The 18335-nt window shown below is 36.8% G+C and overlaps 1 protein-coding gene and 1 long non-coding RNA gene across 4 annotated transcripts in view; one reads left to right on the top strand and one right to left on the bottom strand.

The window, feature by feature from the left end:
- Positions 1–18335, top strand: part of pear1 (platelet endothelial aggregation receptor 1) — a 34788-nt gene that overhangs the window by 2604 nt on the left and 13849 nt on the right. Inside the window, exons 2-5 of one of the 2 annotated variants that reach the window (XM_043261631.1) lie at positions 15562–15669; positions 17055–17159; positions 17673–17773; positions 17887–17979. In XM_043261631.1, the coding sequence (XP_043117566.1) occupies positions 15563–15669; positions 17055–17159; positions 17673–17773; positions 17887–17979 (406 nt within the window). In that variant the 5' untranslated portion in view covers position 15562. Of the gene's footprint in view, positions 1–15558; positions 15670–17054; positions 17160–17672; positions 17774–17886; positions 17980–18335 lie in introns of both variants that reach the window. The other variant, XM_043261630.1, reaches the window with a different exon arrangement.
- The window catches only part of LOC122360777, a 26262-nt gene continuing 8640 nt past the window's right edge, over positions 714–18335 (bottom strand). The window contains exons 2-4 of one of the 2 annotated variants that reach the window (XR_006252837.1): positions 1775–1920; positions 1560–1671; positions 714–1330 (exon numbers count right to left, since the gene is read on the bottom strand). This is a non-coding gene — a long non-coding RNA (uncharacterized LOC122360777). Of the gene's footprint in view, positions 1331–1500; positions 1672–1774; positions 1921–18335 lie in introns of both variants that reach the window. The other variant, XR_006252838.1, reaches the window with a different exon arrangement.

The following is an 18335-nucleotide window of genomic DNA, read 5'->3' on the forward strand; positions in this document are numbered from 1 at the left end:
CCACCAAAGGGAAATGGTCACTTGATGACAGACCTGTATTCTCTCTCAAGATGTTTCCTATAGTTTTTTTCTGGTAAACTCCCTGGTGTCCTTCGGAATCAGAGGAGGAGATAGTAGAGACCTGAGGACTGAGGATTTGTAAACATCAATACATTAAGTAATGAATCCTCAAGCACATCCGATGCGAATGGAAGAAAGATTTGCATGGAAAAAAAACGTCACTTAATTTGGGTTCATTTTTTTGTTGGAAGCATAGGAAATTGCCCCTGTGTTTCCTGTCTTCTCTTGTGCCCAGGACATCCTGAGACCAGAATCTGGTAAATACCTGCCCTCTTCTCTGTCCCTCCTTCTCCCTCTCATCCTGTTTTTTCTGCCTTGTTGTTGAAGATGTACAACCTTGGAATCAGATTCATAGTCTTTAGCTGCATTTCAAATTAGTAAAGATATAGAAATATATACACACACACTACTGTTCAAAAGTTTGAGGTCAATGTGATATTTTTTATAAGAAATAAATACTTGGAAACAATAAACGGATAAAAAGTGCCAGTATGCCATTTATAATGTTACAAAAGATTCCTAGTTCAAATGAATTGTGTTTTTTTAATCCATTCATCAAACAAATATGTCAAACAAATATGTATATTAAACGCTTAGAAAAAAGTACATTTTGGAGTCAGTATTGATTTATAATACTTTTTATCAAGGCGCGTTAATAAATTACAGTTCTTTATTTTCTTTAAATTCATAAAACAAAACTTTAAAACATCACAGTCCCCACGTAAATATTAAGTAGCACAACATTGATAATAAATGATAATAAATAAATGCAGCATAGAATTTCTATTTTTTTGTGACACAAAAGTGATGACTGCTGAAAATTCAGCTTCAGAGATCAAAGCAGTCAACTAAATTATATACTAAATACTAAATTAAAACGTTGTAATAAAATTTCAGTAATTTCAATCAACTAAAATCAACTTAAATTTTAAATCTTTACCATTTAAGAATCCTCTCTTTTGGGGTTAAACTATAGTCTTTGTTGTGACGAGAGTGAGAGGAGGAAGAGAATAGAAGCATTTCCACGGAGTCACCTTCAGGGCAGACAGAGAGTGATGCGTTTCTTTTCTTCTGGTGAAAACCTCTTTACTTGCAAATGCTCAAATTCAGAAACATCTGGTTATTTTTTCAGCTGTAAAAAGGCGATAAAAAGAAGGTTTTAATAAGGAGCAGGCTTCCTCCTCGCTCTCCAGAAGGGCTCTGCAGCGATGGCCAGTTGAGTAAATCAGAAAGCTTTAGGAAGAATGTACTGGCAGCGGATTGACTTCCTCTGGGGAGATAAATGATGGCAAACGTATGATGCAATGATATTGTGTGGTACCAAATCCCCGAATTCCCTCATTCGAACGTTATCTCGGCGTTATCCCCACGCACGCATTTTATCAAAAGCTATAAGAGAAACAGCACATCTTTAAGCTGGCAAACATAAAAATATTTTACCGTTGCTTTGAAAAGATATTTTGCTGCAAAACCATGAAGGCTTTTGTTTCATCACGCACCTGGATTCAGTCCTAATGCCTTTTCTGAATGCTGCACTCCTCTTTGCACTTAGGGGAGGCTCAGTGTTGTATGTCACACTCGCTTGAATAGATCCAGGCCTGATCCAAATCTCTGAAAATGTAATAAAATTGGGGGAAAAATATGAATAAATAAAAATGCAAAAATATGGACACGAATTCAGTCATCACAGCATTAGCTTTCTCATCAGTACAACCTGTTGCAGTTTGTCCATCTGTCCGCACAGGCACAGCAGCCACCTCGTCCTGATCCAAATGTTTGTTATTCTGTCTCATAAATAAATGGGCCTCTTAAGGTAAATTCCTGTGTGGGACAGCTTTACTATACCCAGGACATCCAGTACTGCCCAGGCCATACAATAAAACACCACAGACAAGAGAAAAAACACACATATGAAAAGTTCCTTAGCTGTGCAGATTGAGCTTTTGTTCATATTAGTTTGCAAATAAATTTGCCAGCCAACAGCATGTTGATTTAGACCAGATTCAGGGGGGATGGAGTCTGTTATCTCCCTTCAGTCCTGTGGCAGTTCATTAACTAAACTTAAGCAAAATGAAATGGTGTGATTGAAAACACAGTGAGAGGACTTCGGTGATGCTGGTGATATATGAGATGATGAGAACTGTCTGAGCAGCTGTCAGCGTAGCTCATTGTAATTAAATGAATGAAATATATTGTACATAATGAAAAAATCTTGTCAACGAGTAGTCAAGCAAATGTGTGGACTGCTTGTTTTGCCTAAAAGACTAAACGATTAGATTGTTTGATTGACCACATCAGTGCTATTTTTAAAAAGGAAATGTATTAAAGAAGAGGATTCTTTATTGAGGAGGGTTCTCATGCACTGTGCAAATATATGGAAACTGAATTTATTAATTTCCAGATCTGGATAAATTTGGAAAAATCTAGAATTTCTAAAAATTAAAGTATGAAAAATGTGTGTCTAAATGGTTTCATAAAGAACCTTTCCGTTTCACAAAAACAATGAACAGTGGCCAAAAAAGGTTCTATACATTGTAAAAAAACCCTTTAAAAGCCTTTGACCTTTGACTGATTGGTTCTTTGTAGAAACAAAAATGGTTCTACTATAGCATCACCATGAAAAACCTTTTGAGCACCTTTAGTATAATCCCTAAATGTTTTAAAGCATGGCAGCTGCTTTGAGTTTAAGATGCTTTAAGATGGTCCTTAGCTGGTTATGAGCAGGAGCTAGGACCAGCACATGACCACTTAAACCAGCTCAGGACCAATTAAGGACCAGTTCAAACCACCTGCCATCAAACCATAACTAACCAGCATATGTTGTTTTTTTTCAGCAGAAAATGTAATCTTTAAATCTTAAGTAATCTTTTTTTTTTTTTTTTTTACAAAATTCCTCTAAAATTTTAGTTTACAAATTTGTACAGATGACAATAAAAGTATTGAAATTCACTAGGTCAGACATTTTGGGGAACCCCATCTGAACAGCTAATCACTTAAGCTGATGTTGTCTATTGTAAATTTCACGTTTTGATGTTTGATTTGAGCTCATATTTCTATTATTTCACAGCACAATTCCACAGTTGTTACGTTGATGGTGCTGACAGAAGTTCTTTCAGGAAAATGTCCCCCACCGAGAGGTTGCTCAGCTGACTCCACAGCTGTGATTCTGGGTCTCCAGCCTGCATGGAGTGATGTTCCTTTGGGTCCTATTGGGACCGCGGCACTCTTTTTCTCTTCCTTGCTTTCTCTCGCATGTGTTCTGACTGTACGCCCAGACTCCTGAGGGCCTCACACACACAGGCCAGCTCTGCGCTCATGGAAATCTGCAATCAATTTAGCTTGCAGGGGAAGGGGCGTCACACCAGAGACCCCCCATTTTAAAAGAGCTGTATATATAGGCCTGCATATGTGCACGTGGAGTTCAAGTACGCTCATGTGGGCTTTGTGACGATCGACTTGGCTGTTTCTTTGCACACATACACATTTGTTCTGCATTTCCTTTCTGTGGATGACATACTGTACACTTTGTTGAACTGGGAGAGGAAACGCTGCTCATCTTTGTCCTGTAGTCTAAGCTACTGGCCAATCATTCATGAAATTGTGACTGACGTGCCGGCACAGCTGGAGCTAAAATTGAACTCAGTCTTCTTCCAATCAGTCTTCGGCAACAATCATTGTGACAAGTTTTAGAGAGCAATTACCTAAACTGGGTCACAGTCCCAAGTGCAATAAGCAGAAGATTATAAGAGCCTACATTTTTTTAAAGAGTATCTAGTTTTCCTTGTTTGGAACAAAAGAATAGTGTCCACTAGTTTCTGTTGTGTGTATTTGAAAACAAGGAAGATAAATCATGTTGAAGGAACGGTCATGATGTAATGTTTGGCTGTGTCACTGAAATTAAGAGGGTAACCTCATCTGTCCCTTTGGGAAGAAACAAAAACTGAAAAACATCCTTGTAATTTCTCTCAAAGCCTCTTTCTTAAAAAAAAAATCTGTTTATAGAACTTAAAATCTCAGACTGTCATAATTAGTTTCTCATGCCCTTTAGATTTAAAATTGCTTGCATGTCTTAACACTAAAACCTACAACACTTTGGAGCTCATTGTGTTTTGACAGTTGATAGAACTAAAAAAAAAACCTTTTGTAAATTGCACAGTAAATTTTGCATGGATTTGAGGTGAGGATTTATATGTGAAACAATAATATTTACATTTATCCGTTTAGTAGACATTTACAATACACTGAAAACAAAAGGTCACCTGAACAAAGTGAACTAAATGAACTGGTTTAAGTCAAAAATATTATTTTACATCACTGAACCAAAATATATAAATCCAGTTATACCAGCAAACCTAATTTTTACAGATTAAATGAGGTAAAAATAGCACAAATAAATATACTAAAATATATTTATTTCATGCTAACCATACTACAAATTCATTTACTTATACATGTACTTTTAAAAAATACCTTGCATACCTAAAGTTTGCTAAATGAAACTAATTTTGTACTAAATGCACTTTAATTGCACAGAAGTAGGGCTGATGTCCAAGAAATACTGAAGTGCATTTGAAAGTGGAAGTGTTGCTAGTATACTGTACACTTTATATTACGTTTAAAAAATGATATTATTCAAGGATCACACAATCATTATCAATATGTTAAATCACATTTTAGGCTTAATATAAAAAAATGTGTATAGTGCATAAGTAGTACTCTTAATTGAAGTAAAGTTCAAGCCAGTTAGTCATGAGCGATATGTCAGTCAATATGCATCTGTCGTGATATTTGTGTTTGGACCACGCTGGAAGTATAGAGGAATAGAGGAAGAAGTGAGTAAGAGGAAGAGGTAAGCTAGAAAGCATTTCCCGTTAGATAAGGATGTGTAGAGTCATTCTGCGGTGTAAATCAACATTCCATTGTAATTATTGTCATATTCCTGTTCGGAAAAACATTCATATCAAGAATAAATACTTCAGATGTCATAGTTTTGAGTCATGAAAGTGGATGTTTGATCCACTTTACACTTAAATATACGGGCAACGATAACAGTTATCAAATGAAAAAGAGTTACATTAAAATTACATTTAAAACAAAAAGATTGACTTATATGCAAAGTTAGTTTTTTCTGCTTTGGTTTTTGCCTCTACATGATCTGGGCCATATAAATTATGGCCCATGTAATTATGGTGGTGCTCGGTCATGTCTTTTTAAAGAGCTCAAACCTCAGAAGTGCCCATCTCTTTAACTTCTCTGCCTCTGAGGGTTTGGTTTAGCATGGCGACACTCACCAAAGTTCGTGAACACGAGTATGTGAGCTTTTATGTGAATATAATTTGATTTGGTGCGGTTGTGTGCACCTATACTTGAAAAAATAAGGCCGAGTATATTAAAAAAAAACAACCCTGCGTTTGGATAGAAATGTGTTTTGTTTGTTTGGCCACCACGTGTCTCAGGCCCAGTGAAGCCACAGTCATGTAGCATGTGGTTATATGGTCGACAATGTCTAGCAGGAACCAGCTGTCAAACTGTGAGGTCCCCCACAAGGCCTCAGGAGCTCTCGGCTCCATGCCTTTAAATGGCAGAAAACTTAACACCACTTAAAACACTCCTGCTGAAATATCGCAACAGACAAAGCCAAAAATAAAGACTCATCTGTCCATTTTTGGTCGCACTGTCTACGCCGCTTTAAATCGCAAAACACACCCTGATGAGAAAGTTTTTCTGTTTATAGGGGACTGTTGTCAGCTTTAGCACGACCACAACACAACTGCTGTGATGACAGCGGCCTTATCGGGGTGTCTGTGCGATTGGAGTTTCCTCCAGGCGTGAGGTAATGCGGATATAAGCCATGACATAAGCCAGCTGGGCACAAAACCACCTCGGGTCTAGAATCAGTTACCGCTCACCAACACAAACACACGAGGTCGGGTTTGCTTCTGAGACACATGGAGCGGACGCAGAGGTGTGGTTGCTGATGGAATCGTGCTCTTTGATGTGTGGAGTGGTCAGGTCGGTCTCTGTGGGCCGTGCGAGTGTGGAAGAGTGCTGTCTGACCCCAGAGAGATGGCGGGTGTTAAGAGAGCGCGATAAAGGAGGAAGGGCCCCCACATATCCTGTTTTTCTCTTTTTAGAGGAGCTACAGACCAGCATGACATAAGCTTCTGTTCCACAGCCAAACCCAATGAGACCAGACACTGTCAGTCTCACAGAATCCTGCAGCTAGTTCTAAAACGTTTTGCTATCGAACAGATGTTGATCTTTCAATCATGCTGCTTTATGTCTTTATAAGCCTATTTGGATTTCTTATTCGAAGCGCTAAAGGAGGAAATTTGTGCTTTTTTCTGTAAAAGGAACACAATCTCATCATAAAAGCAACATAAGATTGTACAAATAAAAAAGAATCAATGCTGTAAATAGCTTGAATTTGGGTCTGTTCCTCCTTCAAAGCAAAACGGAGATTTGAAAAAACGTGTAATCTGTTGGCCTCATGGACCTTTCCTGCTCCCCTACTTTCTCTCCCAATTCACTTCCTGTCACTATCACTTGAATCACATCCTATAGGAAAACCCACCTGGAGGGAAAAACGAGGTTTGCTCCACTGACCGCCAGTTATTTTTATGCAGTTATGCATTAGTAATGTACTTTGTACATGAAAGCAGATGAACCCAGAATATAAAGAAAAGAAAACCATTATTAAAAAGAATAAATAAAAAATATGGAACCATTTAGTACATAATGTTCATATTCTGCGCTCATCTGCTTGCCTGTAAGGAGAGAATGATCAGGTGTTTACTGAATTTGCTCTGAATTTAATATCACTGATCATTGTTCTAAATATATTAAGATACTTAATATCTTCAAATCTTTATAAAAAAAAAAAAAAACACAACAAACTATGAAAAACTTGAAAAGTGTGTGTCAACTTATTCTACTCACCGTAAACCTACCCTAACAGTATACTACAGAGTTAGAAGACATGTAGTTGCAAATGAATGAGAATTAGTTGACATGGCAGGGAGTTTCTCTCAGATAGTAAAATGTCTAAAGTGGACTATCAAAATGCAAGCAAAGTACAACTGCATGTTTTTTCAAACATTCGATTGTAAGTACATATTGTATCTTGCTCATTAAGTGCTCATTTGTGTTTTTTCTTATTAAACAAAGTATCTTGATGTGAAATACCTCTGAAATGATTCAGTCCATGAACTGTCCAACTGTGATTTGAACTGTCCAAAAGAATCAAACTAAACCTCAAACAGATTCATACCCATTTTTGACCAATCAGAATAGTGTGTCAGTAGCAAATCTAAACAGATGATCAAAAACACCATGATTTGATTGCTGAAATTTTATCAGCAAAAAAGATTCTCAAGTCGGTATATAGAAATCTCTATTAACATAAGGATTTATTTAACTGGGGCACAGTGGCATTTCACAGAATAAAATAAAAAGGGTCTAGTGAAGCCCCTGCCAAGAACCCCTAAATATTATGATCCCCTTCCTTTCAAAAATATTAAGGAAGCTATATGTTTAATGTGTAGAGACATTTTTATACTGTGTTTAGTAAGTGTCATACCCATGTTTTTATACAAATTTATGTCCTAATATGTCACAAAAATGCATACACACACTTTATACAGACAGAATACATTTTTACTAAAATATTTGCATATGCATGTTATATGTCTATAAAATGTAATAAAACACTAGAAAAATACTAGAAAATACATAAAAGACCTTAAAATGTAATGCAAAAACGTTTGATGTTTTTTTAGAAGGCATGTTTAGTCATTCAGATTTTCTTTCTCAGGCAGTACTTTACAGTGGTGTTTATATGGTTTCCATCTTAACTTCTTGGGCAACAGCATGTGAAAGCTGGTATAGGGGTGTTTCAGCTTAAGGGCTGGCAGACAGCAGCCAACATGTCACTTCATCTGCTAAGAGTGTTTGGGTTTGAGACCTCTGTTACTCACACTGTGAAGAACAGTATTGCAAATCCATCTGTGCAGTGAACGGCCATTCCCCTCGAAGATCTGTGTTTTGTCTTTCAGTTAAAAGTAAAAACAGAAACGTGTTGCTGTAAGAAAGATGCGAAATTGTGCTGCGTTTGTGGCATAACCCAACAGCAATGCAAAAATAGAGAGCTCGAGACATTATTTGCTTTGGGGATAAATTAGAGAATGAAAATTTAAGTGTCTAACAAGGCCTGAAAGGTCAACGTTCTAGCTATTACTATTCATCAAAAGTGGAGATGCTTCTGTTATTCTCTTACAACAGGACAAGATGGAGAAAAGAACACTGCTAATTTATAATATTTGAAATTATTTTTTTGTGAATAGAACACCATTAAATGTAAAATACGCTGTTAACTCTTTTTAAAACATATATATTTAAACCTATCTAAATGGTCTTTGCCAAGTTGCATTCCAACTGAAATGTATCCACTGTCACTTGAGATGCATCAGAACAGACTCTAGCTGCCAGTTTATGTGATTTTCCATTGTAATTATGGCTTGTATGGCCTGTAAGTGGATATTCTGGTGGTTTAGACCTGGTCCCTATATGACGCCTTCCCACAAGCCCACCAAACTCTGCTGTTCTTGTGTGGCTCTAATGTTTTTTATGAGGTAGGTAATGTGCGTAAACAAAATTGCACCAAGCTGCAAAAAACCAGCCAGCTCAAATCGAGGCGCATTTGGCGTGACTATTATTTTTCTAGCAGACACATAAACATATGATTTTACAGTGTGAATCTGCAACACAAAAAGCTCACAGTGAGTCAGTGGGTTCACCAAACCCAAGCGTTTACCATAGTAATACACATCACCGCAGCCTTTGCGATTAGTGTAGCATTAAACATGGAAAAACGGGTGGGGTTTGATCTTGCACTGACTCACTAACCCCTGGTTTATTGATGAGGGGTTCACTACCCCCCACCCCCACACTCAGAGACTCAGAGACTCATAGACACACACTATGTGGCGCTACACTGAACCCAGACCACAGCCAGCTAAACACTCTGTGGTGCGGAGGCTGAGAGTGTGTTTTGAAATTCAGCCCCAGATGTTTTATATTATGGGGCTTTTATGCCAGTTTACCGTAACTTAGATTTACTGGTTTAACTGGAGTTAGTGTGTCTGAGCCAGAACTAGGGGTTTGGTCAGACGACAGTCAGCTTTGTATTATTCCTTTACCTCATCTCTTTGCTCTTTCTGGCAAGGTAAACAACAGTGTGGCATCCGTACTTGCCAGAACAGGAGCGGGTCAGCAGCAGATCATTGTTGTAATAGACACTGTAGTAACCCTTCGCTCACTCTCAGTCTGTTGAGATGTTTTTATGAGGTTGTTTTCGCTGAGGTTAAATGTGATTGAAACTGAGTTTGACTTTGGTTTGAGTGGTTAATGCAGTCATGAACTCTGTCTCCTTTCGGCTTTGAAAATTAATGCACGCTAGCTCAAACAACTATCGTTATAATCCTGAAATAATGGAAGAGATGCATGGCTAGGTGTGCATAAAACTAATTTAATGCACAACGCAGGCAAAGAACAACTTGATCTGAAGATAGGTGTACATAAAATGCTGCTTATATTATTTTAATTAACGCTGCTTGTATCATTATGACTTGCCAGCATGGATAAATTAAAAGTGATGCCGATGTTTGCAATGAGCAAACGTAAGGCTGGAAGGATTAGAATAAGGGTGTGTGTCCACCAAAGTGGCCTAGTGTATTTTTTTCAGGTGTTTTCAATAGAAGAAGTTTGTGTTGTTCGTATATCTATGCACCGGGAGTTGAAAAATGTTAAAACCTTTTGGAAAACACATCGACCAACTGTCATATCCTAATTGTACTACAGCTAAACATCAATGGAGAAACGTCTGCATTTCTGCATTTCTGGATTAACACCAATATTGATAAGAAAGATAGTGCATGGAGAATTACCTGCATCTCTGGAGTTGTGGGTTTCTTTACTTAAAAAAAAAACATGTTACCACCTTATTGCTGAGAAATATATGACATATAATTATCATACAGTGATTTGTTTGGTGATAACAGGCTATTTTACTGTTACTATATATCCTAATGAATATCCAGATTTGCATTCATTTACGAATAAATTAATAAATATAGATCTGACTACTATGTTACTTTATATTTAAGTTAGTTTACACTGAAACTTTTTTGTAAAATACTGACAACTGTGGTTACAGAACTAAAAATAATATGATAGCAACATTTTAGGTTTTACAATCCTAATTAAAATTCACAGTAAAACAAACAAACCAAAAACATTTCACGTAACCATTTCATTTTCCTAATGAAGTACTAATATGTTTTAACTTAATAATAAATTAATTTCAATGAAAAATTCTGGGAATAACAATTTACAGGTTCTCACTGTTAAATATAACGTTGTAAAAAAGTACTTTTTTACTTTCAAAAAGCCTGTATGATGCTCTCATGAATAATTGTAACCACTATAAATGCATTATAACACTTATCAATTCATTACACTATGCATTTTAAATTTGCTTACAATTATTTAGGACAAGATAACAGTTAACATATTGCAACACACATTAAGACTAATTATAATGTATTATAGCCTTTAATAAATAAGTGCTAATGTACAACCAGCAGGTTGTTATCACAGAATAAAGCCCAACTGGAGATTTTTTCTCCCGCTTATTACACAGCTTTTTGCCACAAAATTAAATAATAAAACACAAAACATAAATCGAAATAGTTGAAATATTTGACAAATTTAGACTGCAAGATTTAAGCCCAAACTGTCAGTGACAGCGGAGTGATACATATAATTACTAACAGTCAAAATTATTCGTAGTACCCGGATGAGCCTGTCTTATTAGTTTTACTGGTTGTTATATAGGAATAGCAAACCTTTGAATGTGGCAACTGACCAATCAGAATGCAGTATTCCACAAAGCCATGTAATTAGTTTTATAATAACGTTTTATGTTAAATGTTACCCTGTTTTTTTTGTCTTATTATAAAATTGCATTAACTAATCACGGTTAATCACGGTTAATTACTGGTCACAAGTCATTATTAACACAAAGTTAATTGGAGTTTTTTTTTTAAATCAGAAAATACTATTTCAGTCCGTCCATTTAAAAATTTAATTTAATTTAATGTGTCACTTACAGTTTCTTTGTAATTATTTTACAAATGTACAAAATTTACCTCTCAAGTACTCTAGAAAGCAATACATTTTTCCGCTTGAATACAACAAAACAGTAAGGTCCCATTGAATCAAATGAAATGTAAAAATTGCAATCTCAAATAAGCTGCAACAATAAATTGTGTGTATGCAGAGATGCTTTGAGAAGCAAGCATACAGTATGACCTCACTCAAAGATAAGCTTCAGCTGGCTGTGCTCCCAAAGATCTGGTTACTGTCGGTGTTGACACTATATCTTTCTTAAAACGGAAGGACCAAATACACCGGCTTTCCAGCTGTATTTCTCTCATTTTCCGAATGGCCATGAATTTGTGTTCAGTTCTGCGTCTTCCAAGTCCTGATGTCAGATTTGGACGCTCTCTTGAGGGGTGTTGAGGTTTGTGTGTTATTTTTACGAATAATACACAAATCCCATTTTTTTGTTGAAGTGGACATCTACAACAGTGGAATTAGAAAGACATGTTGACTGTTTAAGAGCTTATTTTTCTCATTTTCCAGCCTTTCCACAATATACTTCATAGCAGTTTTGGCAGTCTCAGTATATGTGTTTCTGAGCGCGTGTTAGTTGGATCCTGCCAGGATATCTGCTCTTTGCTACATTTGTCAGTGGTCTGTGGAATTGGAGGAAAACTGGAATGATTATATGAGATGTTATATGAGAAACTATTTATGCATGCGGGTCCATAGGGTCCAGAAATATTATGCAACCTTTCTCCCCCTCTCGCTCTCCTTTTTTGTTTCCCTCTCTTTTTGGCTGTCTTTTTTGATGGCTCATTTTTCTTTTCTTCTTATTTTCCTTTCCCTGTGTTCCTCCGTTCCAAATAATGACTAATATTTTCTCCTTAAATTAGAATGCGGCCCCAAGCAGTTGAAAAGAGGGACAGGAAAGGAAATAAGGAAATCTGATCAATGCCATGTGCATCTAACCCCAAGCACAAGCATTAAAACCTGAAGCCTTTTTAATCCAAACTTAATTTACTCCGATCCAGGCTGAAATAGACTTACGAGAAACTGTGACTGCGTGTTCTTTTTTTGTGTGTGTTTTCCAAAAGTAGTTTGCAAGTGTACTAGGTACTCTTTGGCTAGTTTCATGCCCATCTGAGCTCACTGGACACATTTTAGGGGGCTGATCACAAAAGATTTTTTAATTTTGCACAGTTAAAACCACAAATGCATACGGCGGGATGTTCAAAGACAGCATGTGGTGCAACACTATGGCCAAAAGAAAAGATCCACACACACACAAAAAGACCATTAGCTACTACAATAAAAGATAAAAAAAAACATGACTTTTTTAGTTGAACAATTACAGAATCTCTTGATAATTTTTTTTTTCATTTGCTGATTGCATGAATTTCTTTAGCTGTTTACTAACAACTCTGAAAATGGCTCTTACTGAGTCTGATTCAAACTCATGAGGAAGTTTATATTTTTGACGGTCATTTTTGGGGCATCATGTCACATGCTTATTTCCATAGGAAGCATACAAACACTCTGAGATATTGATGCACGCAAAGCCTTCTCAGTTATCTGGATTTCAGAATTATTATCATATAATAAAAAACAGTTAAAACCATGGAAATTAAATTGCAATATCTGACTGCATGAAAAGCTCATATCTGTGCATTGACTTTGGACTCTTCCCGAGCACTTTATTCTGACCCAGCCAGAAACAGATGGCTACATGTGTTTTCATTCATTTTCTATTCTGCCCTTATCTTAACCCAGGAGCAGCATTGTGGGGCCTTTTAAATGACAGAACGTCTTTGGTTTGGTGCTCGGAGCACTCTCAGTCACGCTACTACTCGGATGCAGAACGCTTGACATTTGTGAGCGTGTTCCCTAAAAATATCCTGCCGTATGGTACTCATTTTTAATGTGGCACCAATTCTTGGTGTCAGATGCAAACAAAATGTTGATGAAAGAAATCCCTCACTCTCTCTCCGTTCTTGTTTGTGCCGTGTAATGCGTCCTCCCCATAATTTGTCCACATGAAAGCAGTCGAGTGCGGCCACGGCATCTGTTCGGCTCATTAAAATCAACTCATGGCTTAATACTGCACCTTTCAAAGCCCTGCAGTCCTGCAACAGTTTAGAAAGAGCGATCAAACTTATTTAAATATTACTTGGAACTCCAAGCTGAGACTCAAATGGACAAAGCTAAAAGAAAAACAAAATACTTGCAACCGACAATCTAGGCCGTTAGTTAAACTTGTTTTTCCTGCAAGCAGCAACAAACAGTGCAAGACAGATTTGTGCACAAATGAACTGGTTCTTTTTCATAAGTAACTCACAATATATGCTGTTTATTGCTTGATTAGATTATTGCTGCTGCAAATAAATACAAATATCCGTGGACTGTTGCTAAAAGTTAATGCTCTATCATGCTGGAAATATGTACACCTACACCAACCCTAACCCAAAAAACTGATATAAAATGCATTTGTTGAACAGTATGTTCAACTTTCTTTAATACAGAGTTTAACTTTGTTTCTCAAACTCTAGGGATTCAAACAGGTGCTCCTCGACTCTCAAGCACATCTCCATACTCCATAAGCTACCAAACAAACCTGCAGCCTTTGGAAAAAACATAAATATGAAGCTGAATATATGTGGTGCTAACATTCAAAAGCATCAGTCATATCATGATATTCTTCAAGTAATTGTGTAAAAGTTACACTTTATTAATCAAAACTCTGTAAATTTGTGGGAGAAGGAATAAAAGGTGTCAGAGTTTTACTGCCTCTAGTTGTAATTGCTTTTGGAAACTGGCGTGATATGTACTTGTTGGTACGTATTTTATTTCTTACTAAAAAGTGCACCAAGGTATGTTTATGCCATGAGGCTAAGTAGCAAATAAAATATAGTCCATAGAAGATCTATGCAAGCGGAGCTGGGGAAGGTGGAGGGTTTTAGAAAAACTACAAAATGCTCAAGTGAATGATAACCAGCCATTTAAATGTAAAGCAGAAAGCTCATTGGCTGCTTACGCAAAATGAACCAATCGCATTGTGCCATGTCGTATAGTGAGGTTAAAATCATTGGTTTACTTTGAGGACACATCAGCCTGTGCCATCTAGAGTGTCTTAAAAGTACTTGCCATTAATATTCATTGTGTCATAAACTTATGTAATGGATTTTGTATTGAAGTAGCAGTTTAACAGTCAGCATCCTCACACGTGCCAAATATCTTGCTAGAGACAAGTACTCAATTTCCAAAAAATCCATCTGCTCCTGCATAAAGCTGTTGTTTACTTAGACGTAAATGCAATTAACGCAGCCTCAGGTTCAGAGTAGATTTAAACCACTTGTTTGTCACAGACTCTCTGTCGCGGTGCACTGCTCATTAAACATGCTCTTAGTTTCTCAGCTCACAGGAATCCTAATGCGGTCTCGAACACTTTTTCTAATGAAGTCCTGAAAAAAATTAAAAAACAGAAAGAACAGGGATAATATACTCCACCCCAGTAAAGGGACCTATAAAATCCTATAGCTCTTAATGAAAACCTGACTTGTACCCACAATATTCTGGTCTCATTCGTTCTGTTTGTGTCTAGTTTGATTTAGGATTTGCGTTTGATGATGAACTGACCTTTCATATGACTTTTTCAGAAGTTGTAGTGTTATTGTTCAAAAGTCATTTCATTATTCATTTTCAAACAGAACAGGCAGTGATGATTTGTGATTCGCTGTAAAGAGTTTCCTTCACTCATAAAGTATAGTGGACCAAGGCTTTAAATAATTTTTAAACGCCACAGACTCCCAAATATGATGTTCCTCTTGGGAGCAACCCACTTGCTAAAATATAAAATTAGGCATATATTTTAATGCACGTCAATCCATCTGCAAAGGACTGCAGAATAAAATAGTACTTAATTTGTTACGACAGTACACCATGCTTTTATAGCATGTGATGTTTGCTAACCTTTTTAGACGCAATAGTAATTCCACTAGGTGTCCAGACAGGGAAGGTTCTGTGACACTTCAGGGTTAGCAGTTTTCCTATACTGGAGAAAAGACTCTTTACAGAGCTAGTATGTATCTTGGGATTGTTCTGAAGACTGCGTTTGAGAGCCTGTGCTCATAAAGCTGCTGTTATTCTCCAAAATCCTCACCATGGGAGACTTGTCTGTCCCTTTCCTACGGAGTGCCTAAAGCATCCTCATAAATAAAACCAGATGGCTTCAATATGTCTTAAAATGGAAGGAGAGTTTTGCATTGGCCTTGCAGTGTCGCATCAACAGTTCTGAGAGGCAGAGTTTTACAAGTTAGTTGACTGTTTTTCTCTTTACAGCAGGATGAAGACGGAGGAGATCTGTGTGGTCCTGTTTGTCTTGGGCTGCGTGTGTGAACTGTCATTGTCTCTGGACCCCCGAGATTCAAATGTTTGCAGCTTATGGGAAAGGTAAGAATCATCTGCTCCGATACAGAGCTGAGAAAGCCAGTGCCAAGTTGAGAGAATCTGCTCCAGTACATCAATGTCAAAAGTTAAACAACAACAACACAACCAAAATCCTGTCAAAATGTCTCAATATGAAGGAAATGTTAAAACAAGATACCCAAGTAAGCCAAGTAGGAAGATTATATAAATTATTTCAAGACCTGATTTAAAATTATTTTATACAGCATGAGTATAAAAGTGTAAGTTCATAAGCTACAGGTTAAACAAGGGGTCTTCAACATTTTCAGGGAAAGGACCCCTTTGGAGATAAAGACATGGAGAAGAGACCCCCTGTATCAAGCAGAGCTATATTAAGCATATGACCTTCAGTGTTAATTGTAACTAACCATGTTATGATTAAGAATAAATTATGTTGTATGTATGTATGTTATTGACTGAGAGTGCCTTTGCTGTCATTACATTGAGCTGTATTTAAAATTCACTTTGTGATGTTGTCTACCCATGTTTTAATTTTTTTTACAAAAAATCTTTGCGATTAAACATTAATTGGCAGACCCCTAGGGGTCATAGACTCCCGGTTGAGGACCCTTGTGTCAAACTATTTAATCTCTGTATATAATAATAAGTCATTTGTACAGAAATATTCTTTAGAAAGAGATCCTGCTAACACTTTACAATAATTGTTGTAAAGTGTTACCGAGATTATTTTTAAGGTGGTTATCACAATGGTTTTAAAATTCATGTTTGTGTTATGATGTACTTCATTCATTAAAAAAAAATCTTTCAACCCTAAAGCACAGGCTGTTTGATAATGGATAGATAATAATTGTATTTGTTAGTAACTTTTGAAATTTTTGAACTTTGAAAAATGTAATTAGATCAGAAAGTTTGAGTTGTGATGTACTTTAATTAAATTAAATTAAATAATTCATTATATAAAATAAATTCCTTCAACGCTAAAGGGAAAGCTGTTGGATTGATTTTTTTTTTTTTACAGTTTTTAAATTGTATCAAATCATTTTTAATGGCAGAAAACCAAACCTCAAACATTTTCAAACATTTTTTTTTTTAACTGAAAGTTTAAATTTCTGAGAAAGACCCATTTATGTTGTAAGAAAAAAAAAACTGTGACAGCCTTTTCAAGTAATTTTAACCACAGACCTATTTTTACTCATAAATCCAAAACTGTCATTCCAAAAACCCATTATAAATTCCTGAGGGAACAAAATTAATTCTCATCTCAGTTTTAGCACTACAAACCGAGCGGAACCCTACAGACTATGAGCAAAACACTTAATGGGGACAGTTCCAGCCATTGTGTTGTACATCATGTTGAATGATGCAAAATAACAAGCATTTGGTGAACATAAATCTTCGTTTCTTTCTAGTTTTACCACTTCAGTGAAGGTATCATATGCTCAACCTTTCGACCAAGTGAAGTACGACGAGGCCTGCTCTGAACCCTGGAACGATAACAAATGCACCCGACACAGGTGACATACACCGACAAACACACAAGCGCTCATGCGTTTACTCACAGTTACAGCGAGCTGACTTAGACTAAACGCAGCACGAATTCTTTCATGCTGCAGAGGTTTTCGGCCTTCAGCTTTGGTCACCGGAGGGATTGTTTGGTTTGGCAGTGCAATCTTAAAATTGCTTTGAATCCAAGTAATTGTGATGCTGGCGTTCGCACACGCTCCCTTTATTACAATGTTGGCGTGCAAACTCACTCTCCCTGCCGGTCTTACAGCGTTTCCCAAAGGCCTTTTTAAGGTTAATCTGAAATAAGGCGAATGGGAAGGGTACCGAATGTTTAATACATTTCTAAATATTATACTTTTCTGTAAAAAAGTGCCAAAAGCTGATCCAAGACAGCTACTGAATCAGAAGACGTTATGTTCCAAGTACAGCAGAGCTGTGATAATGAAATAATGACTATTGTGTGGTCTTGAATTGTTTATTTTTCCATGGTTAAAATGGAGGTTCTCTCATTCACTCTCCAGGATCACCTATAAAACACTTTACAGGCAGGTGGTGAAAATGGACTATCGGAGGAGGTATCAGTGCTGCCGCGGTTTCTATGAGAGCAGAAGTAAATGTGTTCGTGAGTATTAAATTGACGGTTAACTTCTACCTTAATGGTTTTGAATGGTTTGTTTTTGTATTTTTCATCTCTCTGTGTTTATTTTTCCCTTGCTGCTCTATGTGTGTGTGTAGCCCGTTGCACTAAGGAGTGTGTCCATGGCCGCTGCGTAGCACCTGATCGCTGCCAATGTGAGAGCGGCTGGCGTGGAGAAGACTGTTCCAGCTGTGAGTAATGCGGCAGATTTTTTCTCCTTCTCTTTCTGACATGCAAAAACAACATAAAAGTGCAGTTTTTAAAGGAATAGTTTAACCAAAAAGTTAAATTAGGGCATATGTTACTCACCCCCAATCCATCCTAGGTGTATATGACTTTCTTCTTTCGGACGAACACAATCGGTTTTTAAAAATTTTCCTGGCTCTTCCAAGCTTGGTAATGTTGGTGGATAGCGGACGTTATTTTGAAGCTCCATAAATCGGATATATCCGCAAGTACATACAAAAATATTTCTAATTTTAAAATGATATTTATCTAAATACCTGACTTCCGGCAATGTCTTAGCTGACTTCTGACTCAATGTATG

Source organism: Puntigrus tetrazona, chromosome 16 (assembly GCF_018831695.1).
Source record: "Puntigrus tetrazona isolate hp1 chromosome 16, ASM1883169v1, whole genome shotgun sequence".
NCBI classification, from domain to species: domain Eukaryota; kingdom Metazoa; phylum Chordata; class Actinopteri; order Cypriniformes; family Cyprinidae; genus Puntigrus; species Puntigrus tetrazona.